At 41.6% G+C, this 22,032-nt stretch overlaps 1 protein-coding gene across 1 annotated transcript in view; it reads right to left on the bottom strand.

Moving 5' to 3' along the window:
* The window catches only part of LOC126240298 (kelch-like protein 10), a 111,817-nt gene that overhangs the window by 50,304 nt on the left and 39,481 nt on the right, over window positions 1-22,032 (bottom strand). The window contains exons 2-3 of the mRNA XM_049947914.1: window positions 13,497-13,675; window positions 3,331-3,542 (exon numbers count right to left, since the gene is read on the bottom strand). Of these exons, the coding sequence (XP_049803871.1) occupies window positions 3,331-3,542; window positions 13,497-13,675 (391 nt within the window). The remainder of the gene's footprint in view (window positions 1-3,330; window positions 3,543-13,496; window positions 13,676-22,032) is intronic.

A 22,032-nucleotide genomic window follows, 5' to 3' on the forward strand; every position in this document is an offset into this window, starting at 1 on the left:
TTATGTCTTCGAGTTGATCTTTTGTATACTTCCGGGACCTCAGTTCCCGCCTAGTCTTCGATCTGTACGTTTGTCGTGTAATAAAAGTATTGATGATTAGAAGAGATAACTGTGGTCATTACCTTACCACCTTGATATCTCCTTTAAGTAAACTACATTGTAGAAAGGATAGCTGTGGGTCCCTTTCTACCTCTATAGTAAATTTTATGTTGGCATGGTGACTGTGTAGATGTCTTAGGATATCACTGAGCTGTTCCTCAACTTGGCTCCACAGGACAAATGTATCATCAATGTAAATTTGACAGCAAAAAAAGTGGGCCACTGCTGAACGCAACCAGCATGACCTACCTGTGTCGCAGATCCTCTAAACACTTTCCTGGTCTACATTAATGATTTAGAGGCACCTCTGTACTCCCAATTAGTAAGTTATGCAGATGATACCTCACTTTTGTTCTTTTGCAAACAAACTAATGACTTGATATTGGCTGCAACTGATGGCTTAAGTCAAATAACTATTTACTTCCATGATCAAGGTCTAAAAGTCAATATTAGCAAATCCCAGCTATTACCAATAAACTTGGTAATTCATACCAAACCTGTATTGATAATGTAAGTAGCATCAAAGAAGTAGACACTGACAAATGTTAATTTTTGGGGCTATACCTAGATGAAAATCTTAGATGGGTAGACCATATCAATTCTGTATGCAATAAAATCAGCAGTTCACTGCACTTAATTAGCAAACTATCAAAATTAGTCTCTGCATTAAAAGCTGCTTATTATGGGACAATATTTGCATATATTAATTATGGAATAGAGGTATGGGGATGTGCTGCTGATAGACACATGAACAGAATCCTAACACTGCAGAAAAGAGCAATCAGGACCATGCATCAACTAGGATACAGAGATTCATGTAGGGAAACGTTTGTACAACATAAATATCTAACGGTATACTCCTTGTATCTGTACAAATTAATAATATTCTTTGTAGACCATAAAAATAATGAAACTAAGTGCTCTGATGTGCATACCCATAACACAAGACAAAAAGATTGCTTCTTCAGAAACAGAACCAAACTAAAGACAACAGACCATAGTCCTTGGATTAACGGCCAGATATGGTTTAACAAACTGCCAAGTGCTATAAGATGCCACAGAGGTAAAGTATTCAAAAGGGAATTAAAATCATTCTTAACTCTCAAATGTTTGTACTCACTGAATGAATACTGATATTAAAATGTAGCTATTCTTAATTCTAGGCCTAACTCTTCTGTCTATATGATGTACTATTCTGAGGTGATTGTAATATACACTCCTGGAAATTGAAATAAGAACACCGTGAATTCATTGTCCCAGGAAGGGGAAACTTTATTGACACATTCCTGGGGTCAGATACATCACATGATCACACTGACAGAACCACAGGCACATAGACACAGGCAACAGAGCATGCACAATGTTGGCACTAGTACAGTGTATATCCACCTTTCGCAGCAATGCAGGCTGCTATTCTCCCATGGAGACGATCGTAGAGATGCTGGATGTAGTCCTGTGGAACGGCTTGCCATGCCATTTCCACCTGGCGCCTCAGTTGGACCAGCGTTCGTGCTGGACGTGCAGACCGCGTGAGACGACGCTTCATCCAGTCCCAAACATGCTCAATGGGGGACAGATCCGGAGATCTTGCTGGCCAGGGTAGTTGACTTACACCTTCTAGAGCACGTTGGGTGGCACGGGATACATGCGGACGTGCATTGTCCTGTTGGAACAGCAAGTTCCCTTGCCGGTCTAGGAATGGTAGAACGATGGGTTCGATAACGGTTTGGATGTACCGTGCACTATTCAGTGTCCCCTCGACGATCACCAGTGGTGTACGGCCAGTGTAGGAGATCGCTCCCCACACCATGATGCCGGGTGTTGGCCCTGTGTGCCTCGGTCGTATGCAGTCCTGATTGTGGCGCTCACCTGCACGGCGCCAAACACGCATACGACCATCATTGGCACCAAGGCAGAAGCGACTCTCATCGCTGAAGACGACACGTCTCCATTCGTCCCTCCATTCACACCTGTCGCGACACCACTGGAGGCGGGCTGCACGATGTTGGGGCGTGAGCGGAAGACGGCCTAACGGTGTGCGGGACCGTAGCCCAGCTTCATGGAGACGGTTGCGAATGGTCCTCGCCGATACCCCAGGAGCAACAGTGTCCCTAATTTGCTGGGAAGTGGCAGTGCGGTCCCCTACGGCACTGCGTAGGATCCTACGGTCTTGGCGTGCATCCGTGCGTCGCTGCGGTCCGGTCCCAGGTCGACGGGCACGTGCACCTTCCGCCGACCACTGGCGACAACATCGATGTACTGTGGAGACCTCACGCCCCACGTGTTGAGCAATTCGGCGGTACGTCCACCCGGCCTCCCGCATGCCCACTATACGCCCTCGCTCAAAGTCCGTCAACTGCACATACGGTTCACGTCCACGCTGTCGCGGCATGCTACCAGTGTTAAAGACTGCAATGGAGCTGCGTATGCCACGGCAAACTGGCTGACACTGACGGCGGCGGTGCACAAATGCTGCGCAGCTAGCGCCATTCGACGGCCAACACCGCGGTTCCTGGTGTGTCCACTGTGCCGTGCGTGTGATCATTGCTTGTACAGCTCTTTCGCAGTGTCCGGAGCAAATATGGTGGGTCTGACACACCGGTGTCAATGTGTTCTTTTTTCCATTTCCAGGAGTGTATATTATTTTTGTAACAACATGCTGTAAATTCAACTGTATGTTGCATTATGAAGTCCTGTACCATATATTGCCCGTTAGTGGCTTTTTGTACATGTGAATTGCAAATTCTATTCAGGCCTATTGGCATAATTGGAATTTTGCCTCTTGAAGGTAAACACTGGCCAAGTATTCTGTTTCCTTGAGATTTTAAAAGATGTGCCATCTACCATTTCCTATCTGACTATCCTGGGTTCTAATGTTTTGGAATGCTCATGTGGAGCCCCTCTCCTCACACAAAAAAGGCATCTAATTTAACAGAAATTTCTTGGGTTTCCAGTAGTGTGAGACTGTCAAAGAGGTGTGACATCTTGATGATATCAGACTTGTACAGAGCTCTTATGTCCTCCCTTTACCAGGTTCAGTCTTTTTACAAATGAAAATTGTTATTCAAGTGAATTAATCACTTTTAAATAGACTGCCACTCTCAATAAAATTGCACTGACAATAGAAGTTGTGCTGCGAACCTCTTTCAGGAAACTGAAGCATAAGTACCTTAACATAACTGCTCTTAAAGCTACTTTAATTACTACTGCAGTCCAGTTCTTTGCTCTGACCTGCAATGCAGACACTGACGTAACTTCGAGCATGATACATGCATGCTCGATCACTCCACTCATGTTTCTCAGGATCATAACATTTGACTGAATTGAAATATTCTCTTCCATCATGACCACCAATGAGATATATTAGCTTTTTCAGGACACATATTCCGTGATATGCTCGTGCCAAGGGATCAACAAAATTTGAGGAATACCATCGGTCTGTCCTGTAAATCGTGGAACATTAACATTAAAAGTCAATGAAGTCAGCTTGATGCCATTATGTTCACAACTATTAATAGAAATAAAAAAAGGTGACTACACCCATACAGCTGATTGGAGCTTGGTAATTAAACACTTGTAAAAGGACAGATCCATTACTAGCTTTTGAGGTACCACATTTAATTTAGTGACACACCAGAAATCAGATACCAAATGCACCACACCATTGCTCCATCACAAAGAAGACATACAAGCAAATCCATGGCATAACCATGAGCACATGCATAGCACCTTTACATGCCAGCTCTTTTGTGAGATACGTAGAGGGATTTTTCCTAACGACTCAAAATGTAAACCACTCTTCTCATTCTGCTTTGATGATGATAACTTGATATACAGACTCAGGGCCGAGATACTCCATCACCATTCCTCGACATCCTTAAGACCTTTTTTCTTATCCTTTTCATCTGACACTCTTCAGTTCAGAATATCAATTTCCCTCTCCGATGCCTCTGTAAGAACTTCTATCAAAATAAAACCTACCAACCACCAAAAGTACATTGGCTTTCATAGCCCCTGACATCACTCCCACATACAAAATTCTCTATAGCCTTATGTCAATAGCATGCAGTTATTTGTCCAGCATGCTGAAGGTATTACTAAGGCTTCCACAGGTGAAACCCTTCAAATGTAGTCTGCGAATATATCTCTCATACCATATCCAGATGTGCTCCTAATACTCAACCCACCCCAACTAACCAGTAGTAAAGGGACACCCTCCCCCATTTAACTGTCTAATATCACCATGGACTGGAACAGTTTGACCACATCTTCTGTCAGAGTTTTGACAACCTTTCACTGTGCTATGAAATGAGGCATATCCTTCCCAAAACCTTTCACAATTCTTCTAAAGTGGTAATCTGACAACCACACAATGTACAAAATATTCTTGTCCATGCTTATTTCACACCTACTTCCTACCTGTTGCCACATGTGTCATATAAGTGTCAAAAAACCCAGGCACAATACCTGTTCTGTGCCTCCAATCATTGCATTTGTAGTAGTTCCATCAGAGGCACATCTTACCCTCAGTGGCAGGGCCACCTGTGGGTGTAGTCATGTCATATAGCAGTATGCTGTAACTTCTGCACAAACTTTTATTGGGCATGATCATCAATTAGTTGTCCACTCAAATGGATGGTCATTACCAAATTATGTCAAAGCAAAATTAACTGCTTAGTAGCAGAACATGCTGTTCACCCCAAGGCTGACTTCAATGCTGCTTTGTAACCCATGTAATTCTTTTCCTAAGACTAGCTTCTCTGAACGGTATACTTGTGAGTTGTCTTACAACATGTTCTACAATCCTGCAGTTGCCCTGACATAATCTCCTCCAGCTTGTATACCACACCCACCTGGCTATCCCCATCTACTAATACACAGTTGTCTCACTCTTCCTCTGTTCTGTCCTACTCCCATCCCCTCCAATTAAGCCATGCCTCTTATTCCACAGTGTAGAATGTGAAACTTGATCTGCCTATCCCCTGCTGAGCTCACTGGTGCCACATGCCTTAATTTTCTTGACCTACATAAATGATTTATCAGGGATGTTCAAAAACTGTGGTTAGTAGGGGAGGGTTGAGTATTAGGAGCACGTCTGGATATGGTATGAGAGATATATTTGCAGACTACATTTGAAGGGTTTCACCTGTGGAAGCCTTAGTAAGACCTTCAGCATGCTGGACAAATAACTGCATGCTATTGACATAAGGATATAGAGAATTTTGGATGTGGGAGTGATGTCAGGGGCTATGAAAGCCAATGTACTTTTGGTGATATACTAATGTGATATACTAATATAGGACCGAAATACATTTATAATAGATAGAACTAAGAGAGTGATTAAACAGGCTTACAACAGGCTCACAGCAAACTAATTAACCCTTAATTTTCCAAAAATGCATATTGTGCAATTCCTAACAAATAAAAGTAATTTACCAGTACCAGAAGCCGAGATCAACTGACACACTGCATGAGGCTTTAAGCCTGGCACCACTTTGTGGATAAGTATGGAAAAAAAAACTACTTCTGCCTGCTATGTTCCCTCAGTATTTTGGCCTGGAGGCAAGATTGCAAGCAAACTTTGCATAGTTTTATTCAGTACTGTTCTATGACACAATCTTATTGTGTAATGTAGCTCTGGTAGAAAACTATTAATGTCATTGAAATGAGAGCCACTTGTGGGATTATATTAATTCCTGTGCTTGTGGAAACACTTTGTCTAGTGTTGCTTAGCTATCATTCCCCTGGTATTTCCACACACACACACACACACACACACACACACACACACACAAACACACACAGATATATATATGAGCCACCCAGAGATGTGGCTGGTCTCAATGTTTGGCTAAGTTTTTCATCATAGAGTGCCAGCTCATACCTGTCCTAAACTCAGTTTTCAAGCTGAAATATAAAAAAAACAATTCAGGCAGGTATTGCCATGAAATTTAAAAATATTTAGTGACTCATGTTGATTTATAATTTGAACAAGTAGTTTATTTTTATTTTTACATGAAAGTCTTTAATATATCCACTAAACACTTAAAATGCAGTCTGAGGGGCTTTTACATAAGGCTGGCCATTAATAACTGATGCTACAACAGTTCAGTATAAAATTCATATGTCGCGATCACGACACTCAACAGTCTGTTCACAGTTCACAAAATACACTGTTGTACGCTGTCTTAATCCACTATATTGCGCTCAAGTCGATCATTTTCGAATGTCGCTACATACATACTTGTCCCTGAATGTGGCTACCAACCCACTACTACCCCCAGATGCATAGTATATCCAGCTCTTAGCGTTGCTCAAAACCAACTTCCCTGTCATCAAAGATGGCTGCCCTATGCACCCTCAAAACCACTGCCTAACTCAAAATAATGTTTGACAAAAAGAATTATGAATATTCTAAAACTAAACACAAAAACACATATGATACATTGAAAAATATGGAAATTTTTAGGTGATAACAATCTAAAGTCCAATTTTTTGTATGTGCCACCATTTTTCACACAAATAATGTTTTTGTGGCGTGATTTTGCTTTTCACGGATTTTTGATACTAAACAACTAAAACTACATACTTAATTACTCATCTACCTCTTTAAACTTTAGACTGCTGCCATTAGTTTCATTACTTTAAATTTATTTTTTACCAAAAACATAGTTACTCTCAGTCAAATTCCATATTCCGACCTCTCATTACAGAACGGTACATATTCTGCTAAATTGGCTATAATTGCTTGATGCAGCTCTACTAGCCGCATCGGTGAACACTTTGTTTATATTAATAAGCCAAAGCATTACCGAAATATTATCTTATGAACTTTCATAAATTTAAAATTTTTAAGAAAACAATAACTTTTAAACTATTATATATTTTTGTGGCACATGTAGATAATTTAGCTTTACATACTTTTCTGTCCGTGAGTGCCAACAATGAGTGCCAACCTTTGTGTCACTCTTAGTTTTGTTTTTATCAATTGTTCTCTGGTATATAAATTTCTGCAAGCGCGCAAACACAGCCACGTGCGTCCACACAGGTTTTTCCAAGGTCGCGTAAATGCTAGCGACTCACCACAGCCCCGTAGCAACCATCAGCCACGTGCTATGCAGCAGGAAACTGCTGCTCTAAACTCCCACCACAGCTTGTGCAGTCACAGTCTTCACGAAGCCTCGCAACTTGTACCTAAGAGCCATGGCAGTCACTCACCATACCAGAACGGCTGATGCTTACATTGCAGGCATACTTGGGAGTTGTGACTTTGCCCTGCCTTTCCAATGATAGATCATATTGTGGAGTTGCACTTTGGTTATATTCCTGTTGCCACAGATGGAGGACATAGCCACATACTCTGTCCATCATTCGCTTTGTTCCGACTGTGAGCACAATTTCTTGTGGGTATTAAGTGTTAATCATGATTTGTAAGACTATAGCCCCTTGTGCTGTCACTTTTAAGTGTGACTTGTTATTTGAAAGCAAAGTGGTTCAGATATTTCTAGTAGCATGTGTGACTGATGTCTTTATGTCGACGAGGACCAGTGATAAGGACCAGTCCAAACCAAATAATTATTTAACTGTAAGAGGGTATCAGTTTCTAAATTAAAGTTCCAGTGTCTGCCATTTCCTGTATTTGGTAGCATTTGTAAATATTTTTGGTACTAGTGGGCCAAATGGACTTATCTCTATGCCCTCGTGTTTCTGTTGTGACTGGGACTCTGTATACGGTCTGTTATTCACTTATGTGTAAATTTAATTTCTGCTCTATGTGTGTGTTTTAAAATTTGTCAAGCAACTGTTCGCAAGGTCGGCCAAAACTGAGCTGTTACTGCAATTGCCTAATTCGTGTGATCTTGGCACTTTGATTGCCAGGCATTTTGTTGCTCATAAAAGAAGCTGGTAACATCCTCAGTATGCTTCATAGATGCATACATTATTTTAAAATTTCTGTTTCTACGATTTTATATATTAGTGAAATAATAATTCGGTTTGGCTGCTTCACAGCTATGTAATAAATTATGTGTAATGCTAATATCTCATCTATGTGATTGATATTTGTTGATGAAAAAGTCTCCGTCATGTATGGGGACATTTCAGGTTTTCTAATTTCCGTGTTTGTACAAACTAGTGGGACAACAATCCCCTCTAGTTGCTTTACAGCTGTGCATGTAAATGTTTTAAAATGTTTGCAAGTAGTTCTATCTACGCATTTTGTAATTATTTATGTTACAGTCTGTCCAGTCTGATTCATAGACAAATATATCATTTGAAGGTTTGGGCTTCTGGCAATCCATATTACAGAAACTAATGTTAAAAGGAATTAATAGTGTCTTTAAGTTTTCCACAGTATATATTAGCAGGATAAAATTCCCCTGGCTGCTTCATAGTCACATACGTAAATTTACTACTATCAGTTCTTTCATCTATTTATTTGTGGTGCAGTCTATTCTGTCTGTCACAGATCAAAGATAAAGTTGAGACTCATACATCTCGAGAAACTTGTTGTTTCCTCATAATATTAAATTAGTTTGCCTACAGACCTCAAGGTTATTATTGTGCTGTGCACTTGAATTGGGAATTGCATTAGATTGGTCACTACATAATCAATTCCTAAATTGCACATATTTTTGTCTTGTTTATTTTTGTTAGATTAGATACACTCACATAACCCATGTAAGACCCATTACTTGTGTATTACATAATTCTTCAATCCCCCTATTAAATTAGCAACAATTGTTGTACCACAAGACTATTAATGATGTCCTTTCATGTCACCTAACGAGACTGTGTTAACAGATCTTTCCAGTGGTGGGTGGATGCCATGGCATGTACTGATATACAAAATTTCTACTTCGTTCATAGACATTGTTGTAATTTTGTGCAAGTGATTGTGCCTTGTTAATGTTCCAATAAAGAAACTGCTCAAATTTGGACATTCTTTCATGACATGTTTCCATGATTTACTGGTTTCTTTTAGACAGCTCACCTAGTAATACCACTGCATCATCTGCATTTTGTATTCAGTGAGAAACAGTTCCCATATTGTGACCCCCCCCCCCCCCCCCCAACCACTACACCACTGTTCCAGCACTAACTCAGCAAGGCAGCAGGGCAAGTCCAAACTCAGTTTACTGCTACCATTGAATTCAGTCCCAGCTGGTAACCAAATAGCCGCCATCCCCTCCCCTCTGCAATCTACTACTGCATATGGCTGGTTTTCAGGCACAGCTCACAAGGACTGCCACTGCTCCTGTGCACATCCCTCCTCCCACCCCTCTTCACTATCCATCCAGTGCCTTTCAGTTCTCGTGACTCCTATTCATGGTTTGCTTCTGTGGAGACAATACTCACAGGATTCTCAACTACCAGCGACTCCAAACATTTCACCCCAATGGTTGCGCAGCATGAGCCTTCGGTCACCGCGAGTGGTTAGCACGGCATTCGGGAGGACGACGGTTCACTCCCGCATCCGGCCATCTTGATTTAGGTTTTCCGTGATTTCCCTAAATTGCTATAGGCACATGCCGGGATGGTTCCTTTGAAAGGGCACGGCCGACTTCCTTCCCTGTCCTTCCCTAATCCGATGAGACCGATGACCTCACTGTTTGGTCTCTTCCCAAAAACAACCCAACCCAACAACCCCTTCGGTCACCATGGAGATCCACAACTTCATCATAAACCCACCACAGCCAGGCAGAATTCGTGCCCTAAAGGACCGAACATAATACGGCTGGCCACATCAGAAATGCAGCACACAGATGCACTATTTTCATCAGAGGAATGCACCAACATGTGGCCCTCGGAGTGCCTGCAGCATTCCGGACGCTTGCCAAGGCTGTAATCTTTCCCAAAACATTGTTACACATGAATTGACACACGTTTGCCCCCTCCAATCTACTCGGTGTTAGCCAGGCATGACTATACGAATGCGGATGCAGCTGCCATTGTGACGGACAGGGTCTTAGCGCAGCTTGCCTTGGGTCCTGCACGAAACCCCACTCCCGTACTGTGCCCGTACCCACATCACAATGCCTTCAACCACCAGCACACCTGCCGCTCAAGCACAATCCTCCTGAACAGCTAGAAGTGGTAGGAAAGTTCTGGGTGCTGGTGATCTTGGTTGGTACCATGAGCGTTTTGCCAGTGACACCAAAAACTGCTGGGCATAATTTGCATGGTCCCCAAACACCAGCGGGGGCCAGCATTAGGCACATCTGGCTGCTCCGCTATTTCTCAGTGCCTGTTCATCCACAATCATCGGCACTTCTCCTCTCCAACAGGTTACTTTCCTGGTAACAGCTCCAATCTCTCAGTCTAGCCCCATAAACTGTTACCCTCCTCTGGGCCCACCTCTCCGCACCATGCCAAATGGCTCTGTGATGACAACCTACTGTTCCCACACCTGGTCTATCAACCTTGGCCTCAGCAGAGATTTCACACGTACCTTTGGTTTGGCATATTTACAGACCCTATCCTTGATGGCAACTTCACTGCCCATTAAATCCTCCTTCTCGATCTGGTGAATTGTCATCTCTTCGACAGTATTTCCCACCATTCTACTCACCGTACAGCCTGCACTGTCACTCATTTTGCCATCATATTCCAACTGTTTTTTCTGATGGCTTTTCCAAATTTCCTCTCCTCACCCACCCTTCCAAAGCCCCCCCCCCCCCTCTCCCCAGCCAGTATGTGCACCACAAATACATTCCACTACATCACAATGACGCTAGACCTCAGTTTTCATTGCCCCTACTGCCTTTCCTCAGTTAAGTGAAGAGCCTCGCGTTTATGCCCTTCGCGCTCCACAACACCACCCAAACTTGGCAATGCTTTCTTGACAATGTCCTACATGGTGTTTTGGGTTGTTTCTCCTACCCAGATGATATTCTCATCTATGCCCATGATCTTGTGGAGCACTTCTGGAACCCCAGGAAGATATTTTCCAGCCTCTAAGGGGTGGGAGTCATCACCAACCTGCAGTATTGTATCTCTAGTGTTACAAAGATTGACTTCCTTGGACACAAGATATCATTTGCCAGTTCCCACCCACTGGACAGGAAGGCCCAGGCCATTACCAAATTTCCACGTCCCACAACCTCCAAAGAAATCTGCAAGTTCCTCAGTATGGCAAATTTCTTCTGGTGCCACATCAAAAAAAATTGCAAGCATGCAAGCACACTTACTGTCATACTCCAGGGTGACCCCAGGTAAAGTCAGTAGGCCCATTCCTGGCACACTACCACCTGACTACCCCCCTCTTAATCATAATGGACACCAGTGAGTCTGCCCCAGGTATCATTCTTCAACAACATGTTCCTGGCAACCACTGACATCCTTTTACATGAAGCTCTCGGTGCTGCAGCCGAGTTTGACCACATACAACTGCAAGGTCCTCACAATATATGAGGTGGTCAAGTACTTCTTCTCCTTGGTGGGAGGACATCCCTTCACAGTCTACACTGAACATTGCCCCCTTGCAACAGTTCTTGTCAAAAGGAAAGCACACAGATTTCTGCTAGGCAGTTCTGTGAGCAGGAGTACATAGCGCAGCTCAGACCAACGTAAGGCACATTGCAGGCATTGAGAATATCATCTTCTACAATAATAGCAGAAGTATAAGTAATTTACTTATAGATTATGTGGCCCTATCCACAGTTGAGAATGGAATTTTATATTCTGTTATGAAATTCTTTAATAGGAACAAAGTAGAGGATATCTTATTGGCCACTCCTATAATTTATCAAAATACTCTTTGCACACAGGAATGTGAATTCCAGCTAACATTAATGTTCGTATTGAACAGATTTTTAATTTTTCCTGTATATGGACAGCTGATAGTGGTCTCTGAAATCATAAATGTTCAGTGTGAAGTAGTAAATAAAAAGATGACTCCTGATTATTGTAAGAGGAAGAGCAGTGGCTTTTTCTGAAGTATCTGCTTTCCTGCTCTATAGCACAAGTCATAATTTGTTGCTAGTATACTTTACAGGGGCAGTCTTCATTGCCTACTTTTGCAAGTTACACTTAATAAAATATTATGTGCAATTGTGCTGTGGTCAATGAAGTTTTTATTTCTACCAAAAAATTCACATGATCACGGCACAATAGCCCAGAATACTTTAACGAGTGTAATACATTCCTTCTTCAGGCAGAACTGAGATACTGTCAGGAGAATCTTTGGAGTCATTCCACACTGTTCTTTCCTCCACCCCTCAATTTGTTGAAAGTGTCTATATTTTCTCGTATATGAAATTTCATATTCATTTTTCTCATCTAATTTTTGAAGAATAAAGTAGTGTGAAAACAAAGTGTAACAAGCTCCAAAAATCACATGCTATGTTCAGCATGTAACATTTTCAGTTAGTTGCCGGAGGATGAACTCACTGGATGCACTAGCAGCTGACCAACAGCAGAAAACATCGCAACCCATTCACAGTCTGACCATTAATGCTGCCAACAACAAACCCCACACAGTCCAAGAGACCACAGGTAGATCTGGAAAACCACAGGAAGTTGAGTAAAGCAGACAGAAAGGGGAGGTCCTCCACTACAAAAATAATAAAACAGAGACTTACTTTAATGATATGAAGCAAATATGACTGAAAGAAATGGCATTTCCCCAATCTACATCATTACGTAGCTGTTGTCTCCAGACTTGTGTTCACAATTGTACTGTAAAGTGAACTAGTATTAGTAAGTGCAAACTGTAATTTTATACTGAGTAAATTTTGATGTCATTAAGAATGTGAGAGTCTGCTGCTGTCACAGTTCTTAAATCAATAGTGTAGCATAGGAAATTGTGACATTTTATGATAAACGTTCTTAAAATGATGTTCTTTTCTGAACTGCAATTTCTTGCAAGTTATGCTACGGTGTTGTACTACACACTAATGTGAATAAATTCTTCTTACAATATTGAAACCTTTAATATATTTTATAATAATTATTAAAATCTTAGGCATGTGTAGCACATTAAAAGTAGAGATGATGGCAAATTATATTGTGTGTGTATGTGTGTGTGTGGGGGGGGGGAGGCAGGGGAGGAGAGGGGTGAGGAAAGGGGGGAGGAGGGGGGGAGGGAGCAAGTAGCAACAAGCTATGGACCTCTCCCCACTCCTCCATCTGATCCAACCCTGATCTTTATCTAGAGGAGAGGGGCAGATCAATCTTTGTGAATGGAGTTGTCTTTTTGTAACTTGATGACTAGACTGTGAGATGAAGTTGACAGACACATTGATACGAACATCTGTCTTTAGTTTTTTTTTATACAGTTGTTGAAATCTTCCAACAATGATGTGTCATGCTTATATTTACTCCTAGAGAAAAAAATGTTTCGCCATAATTATGGAGCTTCAGTTTGATTTAGGCGGAGAAAATACATCAGATATTACCTTGAGTCATATGTCTCCATGAAATTTGTTGGTGCTCCATCACTCCAGCCACCAATGGCGAATATAATACCATATGGAATTCGTGGTCGGGCAACATCAAAATCAAAATATTTTTTTGCTGATTCCCTTTGAATGTTTTTCAGGTGTTCACATGTACTTTGGAGCTTTTTCTGCAGAGTCTGATTAAAAAAAAAAGCATTAGGGATAGGAATAAATGCACCCAAAGACAAATAATTTCAAAACAAAATGTATGTAGGACGAGTGTTCCAAATATTTTTCCTGAGCCTAATACTGCTCACAACTTTTCTGAGGATAGTATGTTACCATTTTTGATTTCATACAGTAAGCTTTTTATGGATGTGAAGGGAGTCAAAATATACATCAACGAAGACAAGTAACTGTTTAAAATGATATCTGCACTCTGTGCTAACACTGAACTGTCCTAATACTTAATAGTATTTGTTCTTACATAACCTAAATTTAACTCAGTAAATTAAAATAAACCCACAGCCTAGGGGAAGAAAAGGCTGCTCCTTCCTTAGTTCTATTAAGCAGCAACTGTTCATCTTTTACTGGTAGCTTAATAGTTATTTACTTAAATTTATCTTTCTCAGAGAAAATATTTACAGATATGTGTAACAATAAAGGTAAATAAATATGCCATAATCACAGTGAAGGCTGCAGTGACACAGTGTTTAAAAAGTATAGTATTTGTAACAGACTTCTTTTATTATATAGCACGTTTCAATCTATGTGATATTCATCAGATGTATCTAGAAAAGATAAAAAATAATGTGCAGATTTGTCACTGGGAACATTATGAGAGTGTGGCGTAGAGCACCATAAATATCGATATTTGTTCAGTGTATTAGTGTTGTTACCAGGTGTAGTAGGGTATATAAGGAGTGTGAACAGCATCAGATGTTGAGTGATCACTGTGGTGAACTCACAGATGCTACATACTTCTGTGATACAATGTTATTAGAACCTGTGAGAGTTTGAAAGGCACGCCACTATGGGTCTCCATTCAGTCAAATGATTGAATTGTGTAATATACTGATTTATGGGATATTCAGGTGTGGCAGTGGCCTAATTATGGAGTGCATGGGAATGTGAGGGCAGGTATACTCTTCCTCAAGTTTCTGGTCAACCACATCCAACCACCACAGAGGTGGATCACCATATTATGCACCAAGCATACCTTAAGCCCTTCACATTTGTGTCTGCTGTCTCAGAACAGGATTCCTTGGAACATTCTGTGTCACGCTCCAATAATGTTTGGGAGACTACCACCAGCCAGCCAGGCTAGTGGAATTACCTTCCGGTGCGTTGGGTGCAATTAACACCACAACACAAATGGCTGCATCTGGAGTGGCACCATGACTGGGAACCGTGGACTGCTGATCAGTCACGTTGCTTTGTGTTTAGCAATGAATCACAGATATGCACATCCTGAATGACCACTGTTGGCAAGTATGGTAGTGAACTGGGAAGATATGCAATTCTTGTAATGTTTTGGAGGGGCACAGGAATCTTACTCCTGTTACAGTGTTGTGCAGAATCATCAGATATGGTTTCAGGTCATGGCTGGTAATAATTAATGGACCTCAGACAGCAAAGAAGAATGTCACTGACATCCTGTGTCCTCAGATATTATCTCTGATCCAAAAGTGTCATGGTGCCATTTTTCAAAAGGGCAATGTTCAAGGATACACGGCACGTGTCTCTACGAACTGTCTGTGCGACGATGTTGTACTCCAGCAACCAGCTAAATCCCCATAGTGTTCCTCTATAGTATATGTGTGGGACGAACTCGGATGTCATATCTGTCCCAATGCCGGCATTAAGGATATCGAGGACCAGTTATAAAAGTTGTGGACCAGCTTTGTCTTAGGAGATCATAAAATTACTTCGTGATGCTCTTTCTAACTGAATCAATGTATGCATGCAGGACTGGGGGGATGCAGCATCATTTGATTAGTGGGCTCATACTATCAAGTTCTTTGTAAATCTGTAAAGCAGGAAGGGTGGCAACAATAAGGGCATCTGACCATCTGCCACCACTAACATCACCGAATCCAATAATTAACCCCAAGAAGATATGGGGTGAAGTGTGGGAAAAAGAAGAACGAAAAAGATTATTTATTGCTTGTTGGCTTCTTGACTTTTGTTTATATTTTCCAGACATTTCGTTAGCACAAATGGCTGACAGAAATTATATGCACCTTTAGCATCAACATCTGAGGATGTTTCCCTGGTCATTACCACTGTGGTTTCCCCATTTACCAAGGTACAGCCCTCTATGGATGAACACCATAACTTTAAAAAGCAGATATGGCTGTGCATGCACACTTTGTTGTGACAGGAGAGGAAGGCACAGCTGTGTGTGCATGCGTTGATGACTGAGGTGGCGTGCCAGCTGCACAAGGCTAGACATGGCGGTGATGAGCCACGCCAGTGCTGTAGTGTTCACCACGAGGTGACAGTAATGTATGTCAGACGACCATAGTTTTCAGACTCAGTGACTGGCGGACTCTGGGAGTATGAGAACTCCACCAGCTGTACGAGAGCTGCAGCTAAACCTATGCTATGTTTTTGTGGCTGGAGAAATCCCGTCAGGGTTGCTAGGTTTTTCTGAATAAAAGTCGGGATTCTTTTTGTCGAATACGGCACTTTAAACTGAACAAAATCGGGATTTTTAACGCGTGTTTAACGTCAATTTCGCCTCAGTGAGACACATTAAACTATGAGAGGAACACAATACACTGAGTGTAATAGCTTATCATATTTACCTTTGTGAGGGCATGAGTGATCCTCATACCAATCGTCATTAATGCTGGTTTTCAATTGTTCAAATGTTTTACCAACGGTAACAACAATAACCAACGTTTTCGATCGATTTCTGACTCGCTACAGAGTTTGATCCACAGTCTAACATAGACTGTGGTTTGATCTAACCCTTAACTCGTGAAGTGACTTTTCTGTAACATATACAACGAGGCGGGGTCTCTGGGACCCCTATGTATAAACCGAGATTTAAGGCAAAAATCAATTGAAATTTTTAATTTATGCAATATATCATTTATTTTTACAATCATTTAAGTGCTGTTTAAATGCTTCTAGTTTATTTTATTGCACTAAAGAAAGCCTGCAGCATTTTACTATTCATTGAAGAAACAGACAGATCCCCATCACAACCTTCCTGAAGTTCTTCCTCTGAATGATACTCTTCTTGTTCGACAGCAGAACTGTGATCGCTGGCTAATGTAAAATCGTCGTCTTTTTCGTTTTTGATCTGTATCACTGACACCTTCCTCCATAGACCGACTAACAATTTCGTCAGACTCGGGAAAGTTAGCCAGCCGGAGTGGCCGTGCGGTTCTAGGCGCTACAGTCTGGAACCGCGAGACCGCTACGGTCGCAGGTTCGAATCCTGCCTCGGGCATGGATGTGTGTGATGTCCTTAGGTTAGTTAGGTTCAGGTAGTTCTAAGTCGAGGGGACTGATGACCTCAGCTGTTAGGTCCCATAGTGCTCAGAGCCATTTGAACCATTTGAAAGTTAAAAATGACACATTTTTGCCAACTCATTTTGGTACCGTACTGAAGAAAGCAGGTACATAGATCACGAGGCGCTGTCTAGGATACATCAACAATAAACACAGAAGGCGATAACGCAACCGACAACAAAACATCGTAGGCTTGGCAATTTAAGAAGGGAAGGAGTATAGAAGCATTCCACAACTACCGGCCTCGGAGAGCGAGTTGGAACATTTTCGCGCGGTCCGAGAGCCCACAGCTCGTGAGCTAGGGGGCAGCTTACACGACTGCAAGCCCTACTAGCACATTCACCGCCACAGTGCGGGATGAACAAACTACAGCTGCTTCTGTAAGCAGAAGTCGAAGGTAAAAATCAATTAAATGATGTTCGCAAACGAAACTGAAATTGTCGCCTGTATTGATATTTTTAATAAAGATCGTACCTGCATCAATTATGCACGCATATCACAAGGAGAGGAAGCACTCGAAATAGAGTAACCATGCAGAAAATGTCAGCCTCACACACCGCTGTCAGCTACGTTGTTAACGTTGGCTGCAGCCAAAACCCAACGACTCTCGACCAAAGCCTATCCACTTCTACCGATTCAGTACTTTTCTTTTGGTTCTAAATTGGCATTTGGTGACTGCCATTTAGAGACTCAGGTCTAGGGAGCTGGTCGGCCAACTTAAAGTTGGAACTCTGGACGCTGTTAAGAGCAAGTCTTTTAGAGCTAATAGCTGTCTTTTTAAGTTCAGTTACATTTATAAGTGTGCTTATGAACTCGTATAATGGACAAACAATATCGTGCCGAATATTATCCGTTCAGGTGTAATGGCAATTTTTATATGTTCCGACAAGGTTTAATTGGCGAGTCGGAGTTTCAAGAGGAAAATCACGACAATCCACCCAAATCGGGCACCTTGCAATGCTGAATCCCGTGCGCTCAGCGTGGATGGGGTAACCGCCGTACCACAGCTGACTGACCAGAACTACTGAATAGACAACATGAATATAATGAAAACCGATCCAAGACAGTTACAAGGAAACCAATAATGCTTTTAAAAGAGAAAATTAAGAGGAGTGCATACGTGAAAATGCGCTCATGGTCAAGCAAATAGTTTTTAAGTCACTCATTGGAAAGATTTCACAATTAAAGTGAACTTCAAGAATTAATATCTCCCCAATGCCCTGTGCGATTTTTGTAAATTAAGTATCAATGGATAGATCACATGAAGGTCTATTACAACATAACAATAGTTATAAATAGTATATAGCGAGCCGCTGTGGCCGAGCGGTTCTAGACGCTTCAGTCTGGAACCGCGCGACCGCTACAGTCGCAGGTTCGAATCCTGCCTCGGGCATGGATGTGTGTGATGTTCTTAGGTAAGTCAGGTTTAAGTAGTTCTAAGTTGTAGGGGACTGATGACCTCAGGTGTTAAGTCCCATAGTGCTCAGAGCCATTTGAACCATTATAAACATTATGTATTTTAAACTTCATGCTGGAATGTGTATTCCATGTGAAACTACTTAAAATAGCGTTTATGCAGTTATTTGATGTATCACGCATATGTACAGCGTAAAAGTTAATAGTTTTTATGTATTGGAAAATGGAAGGATGTGAATCTGACTAACGACCTTGCGAAGGTTTTAAATAGTCAGTGACCACCTTGGTCAGTTGCTTTGGCTGTGACAAGTGGAGCAAGAAAAACATTTAAATATGAGTGGTGATCAGGTCGGCTTTCAGTAGTGTCTGGAAAATTTATAAGTACAAGCTCGGGAACTCGCGTTTTTCACACGTGTGGGCAGTGAATACTTTTAGCTCATTTAAAATTACTTGATACTTGACGTCTGTCACTTGTCGCTACAGTATTGCCACATCGGCCGCCGGTTACTGCTCAGTTTTAGGTAACACCGAAACATGGCAAGTCACTTCACAAACGCTGTTAACATGTAACGCGGAGCAATGTTGGAGGTGGACACGGCGAGGTACGTCAGTAACGAGAAATGCTCTGTAGACAGCAGATTTTAAGTGACCAAAGACTGAACTGCGGCAGGAGGTGCGTTTTGTAGCACTGAATTTAAACTCGTGTCTTAAGCTAACATCACCCTCATTATGTGTAATGTAGCTGAGAAATCTGGAGCAGAATTAACACCACGATCGCTTTGATCACGGCTATTAAAGCTAACCTCTACAAACAAACTCAGTAGAGAAAAAGTTTAGTTTCAGAGCTACAAGGAAACTGTAATTTCTTGCTATCATTGGTTACGTGAAACTACCCTCTCAGTGGCTACACGAGCTGCCACGTTATCAACTTATGAGCAATCTTCACTTGGCACTTGGCACTTGGTTGCAGATTATAGGTGACTCAGACAGATTACAGATGAAAAAAGAATAATAGGTAGAAGAATAAGAGCAAATAAAAAAGTTAATACAATGACGAAAATGACGTGGCAAAGAATTATAAACCAACATTACATTTCAACCAGTTATTGAGTAAAAATGATAATCAAATAGTTTTGATTAGATTCAGAAATAAAAAATTTCATGACTTTTGACGAGATTCGAACCTATGACCTGCAGCATTGCAGGTTAATCGCTAATCATTGCGCTGAAGTACGATGTTGGGCCCTTTTGTTATATTTTTGACTGTTATCACCCAGTCGCAATAATGAATTGCAACCTTCAAAAATTCAGTATCAGGCCACATCATGCGAAGCTTATCTAATGCAATCCGATGTCTGTGATTATGGCGCTGAATAGCGTCTTACGTGGAAGTATCCAGTAGTGTTCAGTTAGTGCTGCAACGGCGTATCAACCGGAGGGAGGGGGGGGGGCGTCGCCCCCCCCCCCTCCCCATCACCACTTCAAACTCGTACAGAAAGGCGCAAAATATGTACATATAACATCATATCGAGAACTAAGATGGAATAATTCTTGTAAGTTGCAAGAAAACTAGTATCTGGATGCATGCGTTTCAGCTAAGTGTAGTATTGCAAGAAAATCCCTCCATAACCCATTGCAGCTTGTTCTGAAATTAGGCACCAAGACAGTGTGCTCAAATCATCCTTTTATTCCACACCAAGAGAAAGTCCACTGCTGTTACAGGATCAAAAAAATTACACGTATGTTCTGAAACACTATATAGCGAGTTGTTGTTAAGTCCATAGTTCAGGACAAGCACTACATTCACTTTTCAGTGCGAAAATTTTAATTTTTTTGGCTAGTTACACATATCCCCCATTTATGTCTTATAGGAATACATAGCACATTCGTGATTTGACACACACTGCTTTGTTTATAGGGGGGACCTTTCTCACAGTCAGCCCTGCGACAGTAGTTAAGCAATGAACTCAATCAGTCGTGGCAATTGTTGCTTAGATAACGTCTTTCATGCTAAAAATAGCCCTCAGTTTACTAAGGCTTTAGAGAAAATTTGATCCTGAAGTCTAGTAAGCGCTGACTTATTATCCAGACTCATTATTGCAGTTCTTTATCCCTGGCTCATGGACGCGGTATTATTGTTGCGGAGTGTTTGTGGAAAACCCTTCCTCACCCTGTAGCACAAAAGAACCGAAGCGGAAACGAATTTTCAGTCATATGGATAATTATATTATATAAATGAGACAAAGGTACATCCTTTTCTGAAATTAGTTTGTTCGGAAAACGTTTTACTATTGTTAAGAAAATACTGTTTTTGAATTTGCGTGGGGTTTTTCTTTCGGAAATGTAACATTTCTCATGTGATTTCTGTGGTGTCACCGCCAGACACCACACTTGCTAGGTGGTAGCCTTTAAATCGGCCGCGGTCCGCTAGTATACGTCGGACCCGCGTGTCGCCACTGTCAGTGATTGCAGACCGAGCGCCACCACACGGCAGGTTTAGAGAGACGTCCTGGCACTCGCCCCAGTTGTACAGCCGACTTTGCTAGCGATGCTACACTGACAATTACGCTCTCATTTGCCGAGACGATAGTTAGCATAGCCTTCAGCTACGTCATTTGCTACGACCTAGCAAGGCGCCATTACCAGTTTATATTGAGATGGAAATAATGTACCGTCAAGAGCGATGTACACCAATTATGGATTAAAGTTAAGTATTCTACCAGTTACCTCCTGTTTTGCTAGTCTTATTTCTCTGACCTGTTCCAGACCTCACGCCAGTCTGCGTGTAATTAAACGCGTGCATTTCGGCCTCCTCTAGCAACACGGTGTTGGCTCTTCTGCCAACACAGCAATTTCATAAAAAATTGATGTATTATAGCCGAACGTTCGTGTTTGGCAGTGCAATGGCTACCTTTTCACTGTTACTCATAGTTTTTACCATGTTTGTAAATGAAGTACCATAACTCATAACGTAATTTGAGGAATTTGCACCTCACTGGCTATTTCACGTTTTGTGCCCTTTAGGTCGTGTATTGCAGCGTACCAAATGAAGCTAACGTACCGAAGTAATTTTTTATCATGGTGCGAAACCTGTTCTTTCCAGTGATGAGTAAATGAATTGCTATGTGTTGGTGATACGCCGCTCATGACAAGCTTCTGCGCGCCATGCAGAGTGCAGCGTGACAAGTCACTACACAGAAGCAGTTCAAGATACTGAAACAACGCTTTCAGCAAAGAGATGAGTGTTCTCTGGACAATAGATACTGAGATCCTAAGATAACGTGGAAATATATTAATGCCATTTGTTAGCTTATGAAAGGAAAAATACATTGCTACAATGCAAGTCAACGTTTACAATAAAACTTGTCGCAAAAACAGCAGCAAGTAAAAATATACAGTCGCTTCTGGAAAGAAGTTTTAATATACAGCGAGTGCAGCTTCATCCTTGCCTGTTATTCAGCTACTGAGAAAAGCATTCGTACAGAGAAAACGAGATTTGAGTTCTCTTATATATTTCATACCAGTTTCATCACAAATGTTACATGTAGTGGTACAACATTATACAATTTACTTAAATTGATTTAACAATTGAAAGTTGAACATGAAATAAACT

Source organism: Schistocerca nitens, chromosome 1 (genome assembly GCF_023898315.1).
Source record: "Schistocerca nitens isolate TAMUIC-IGC-003100 chromosome 1, iqSchNite1.1, whole genome shotgun sequence".
NCBI lineage: Eukaryota > Metazoa > Arthropoda > Insecta > Orthoptera > Acrididae > Schistocerca > Schistocerca nitens.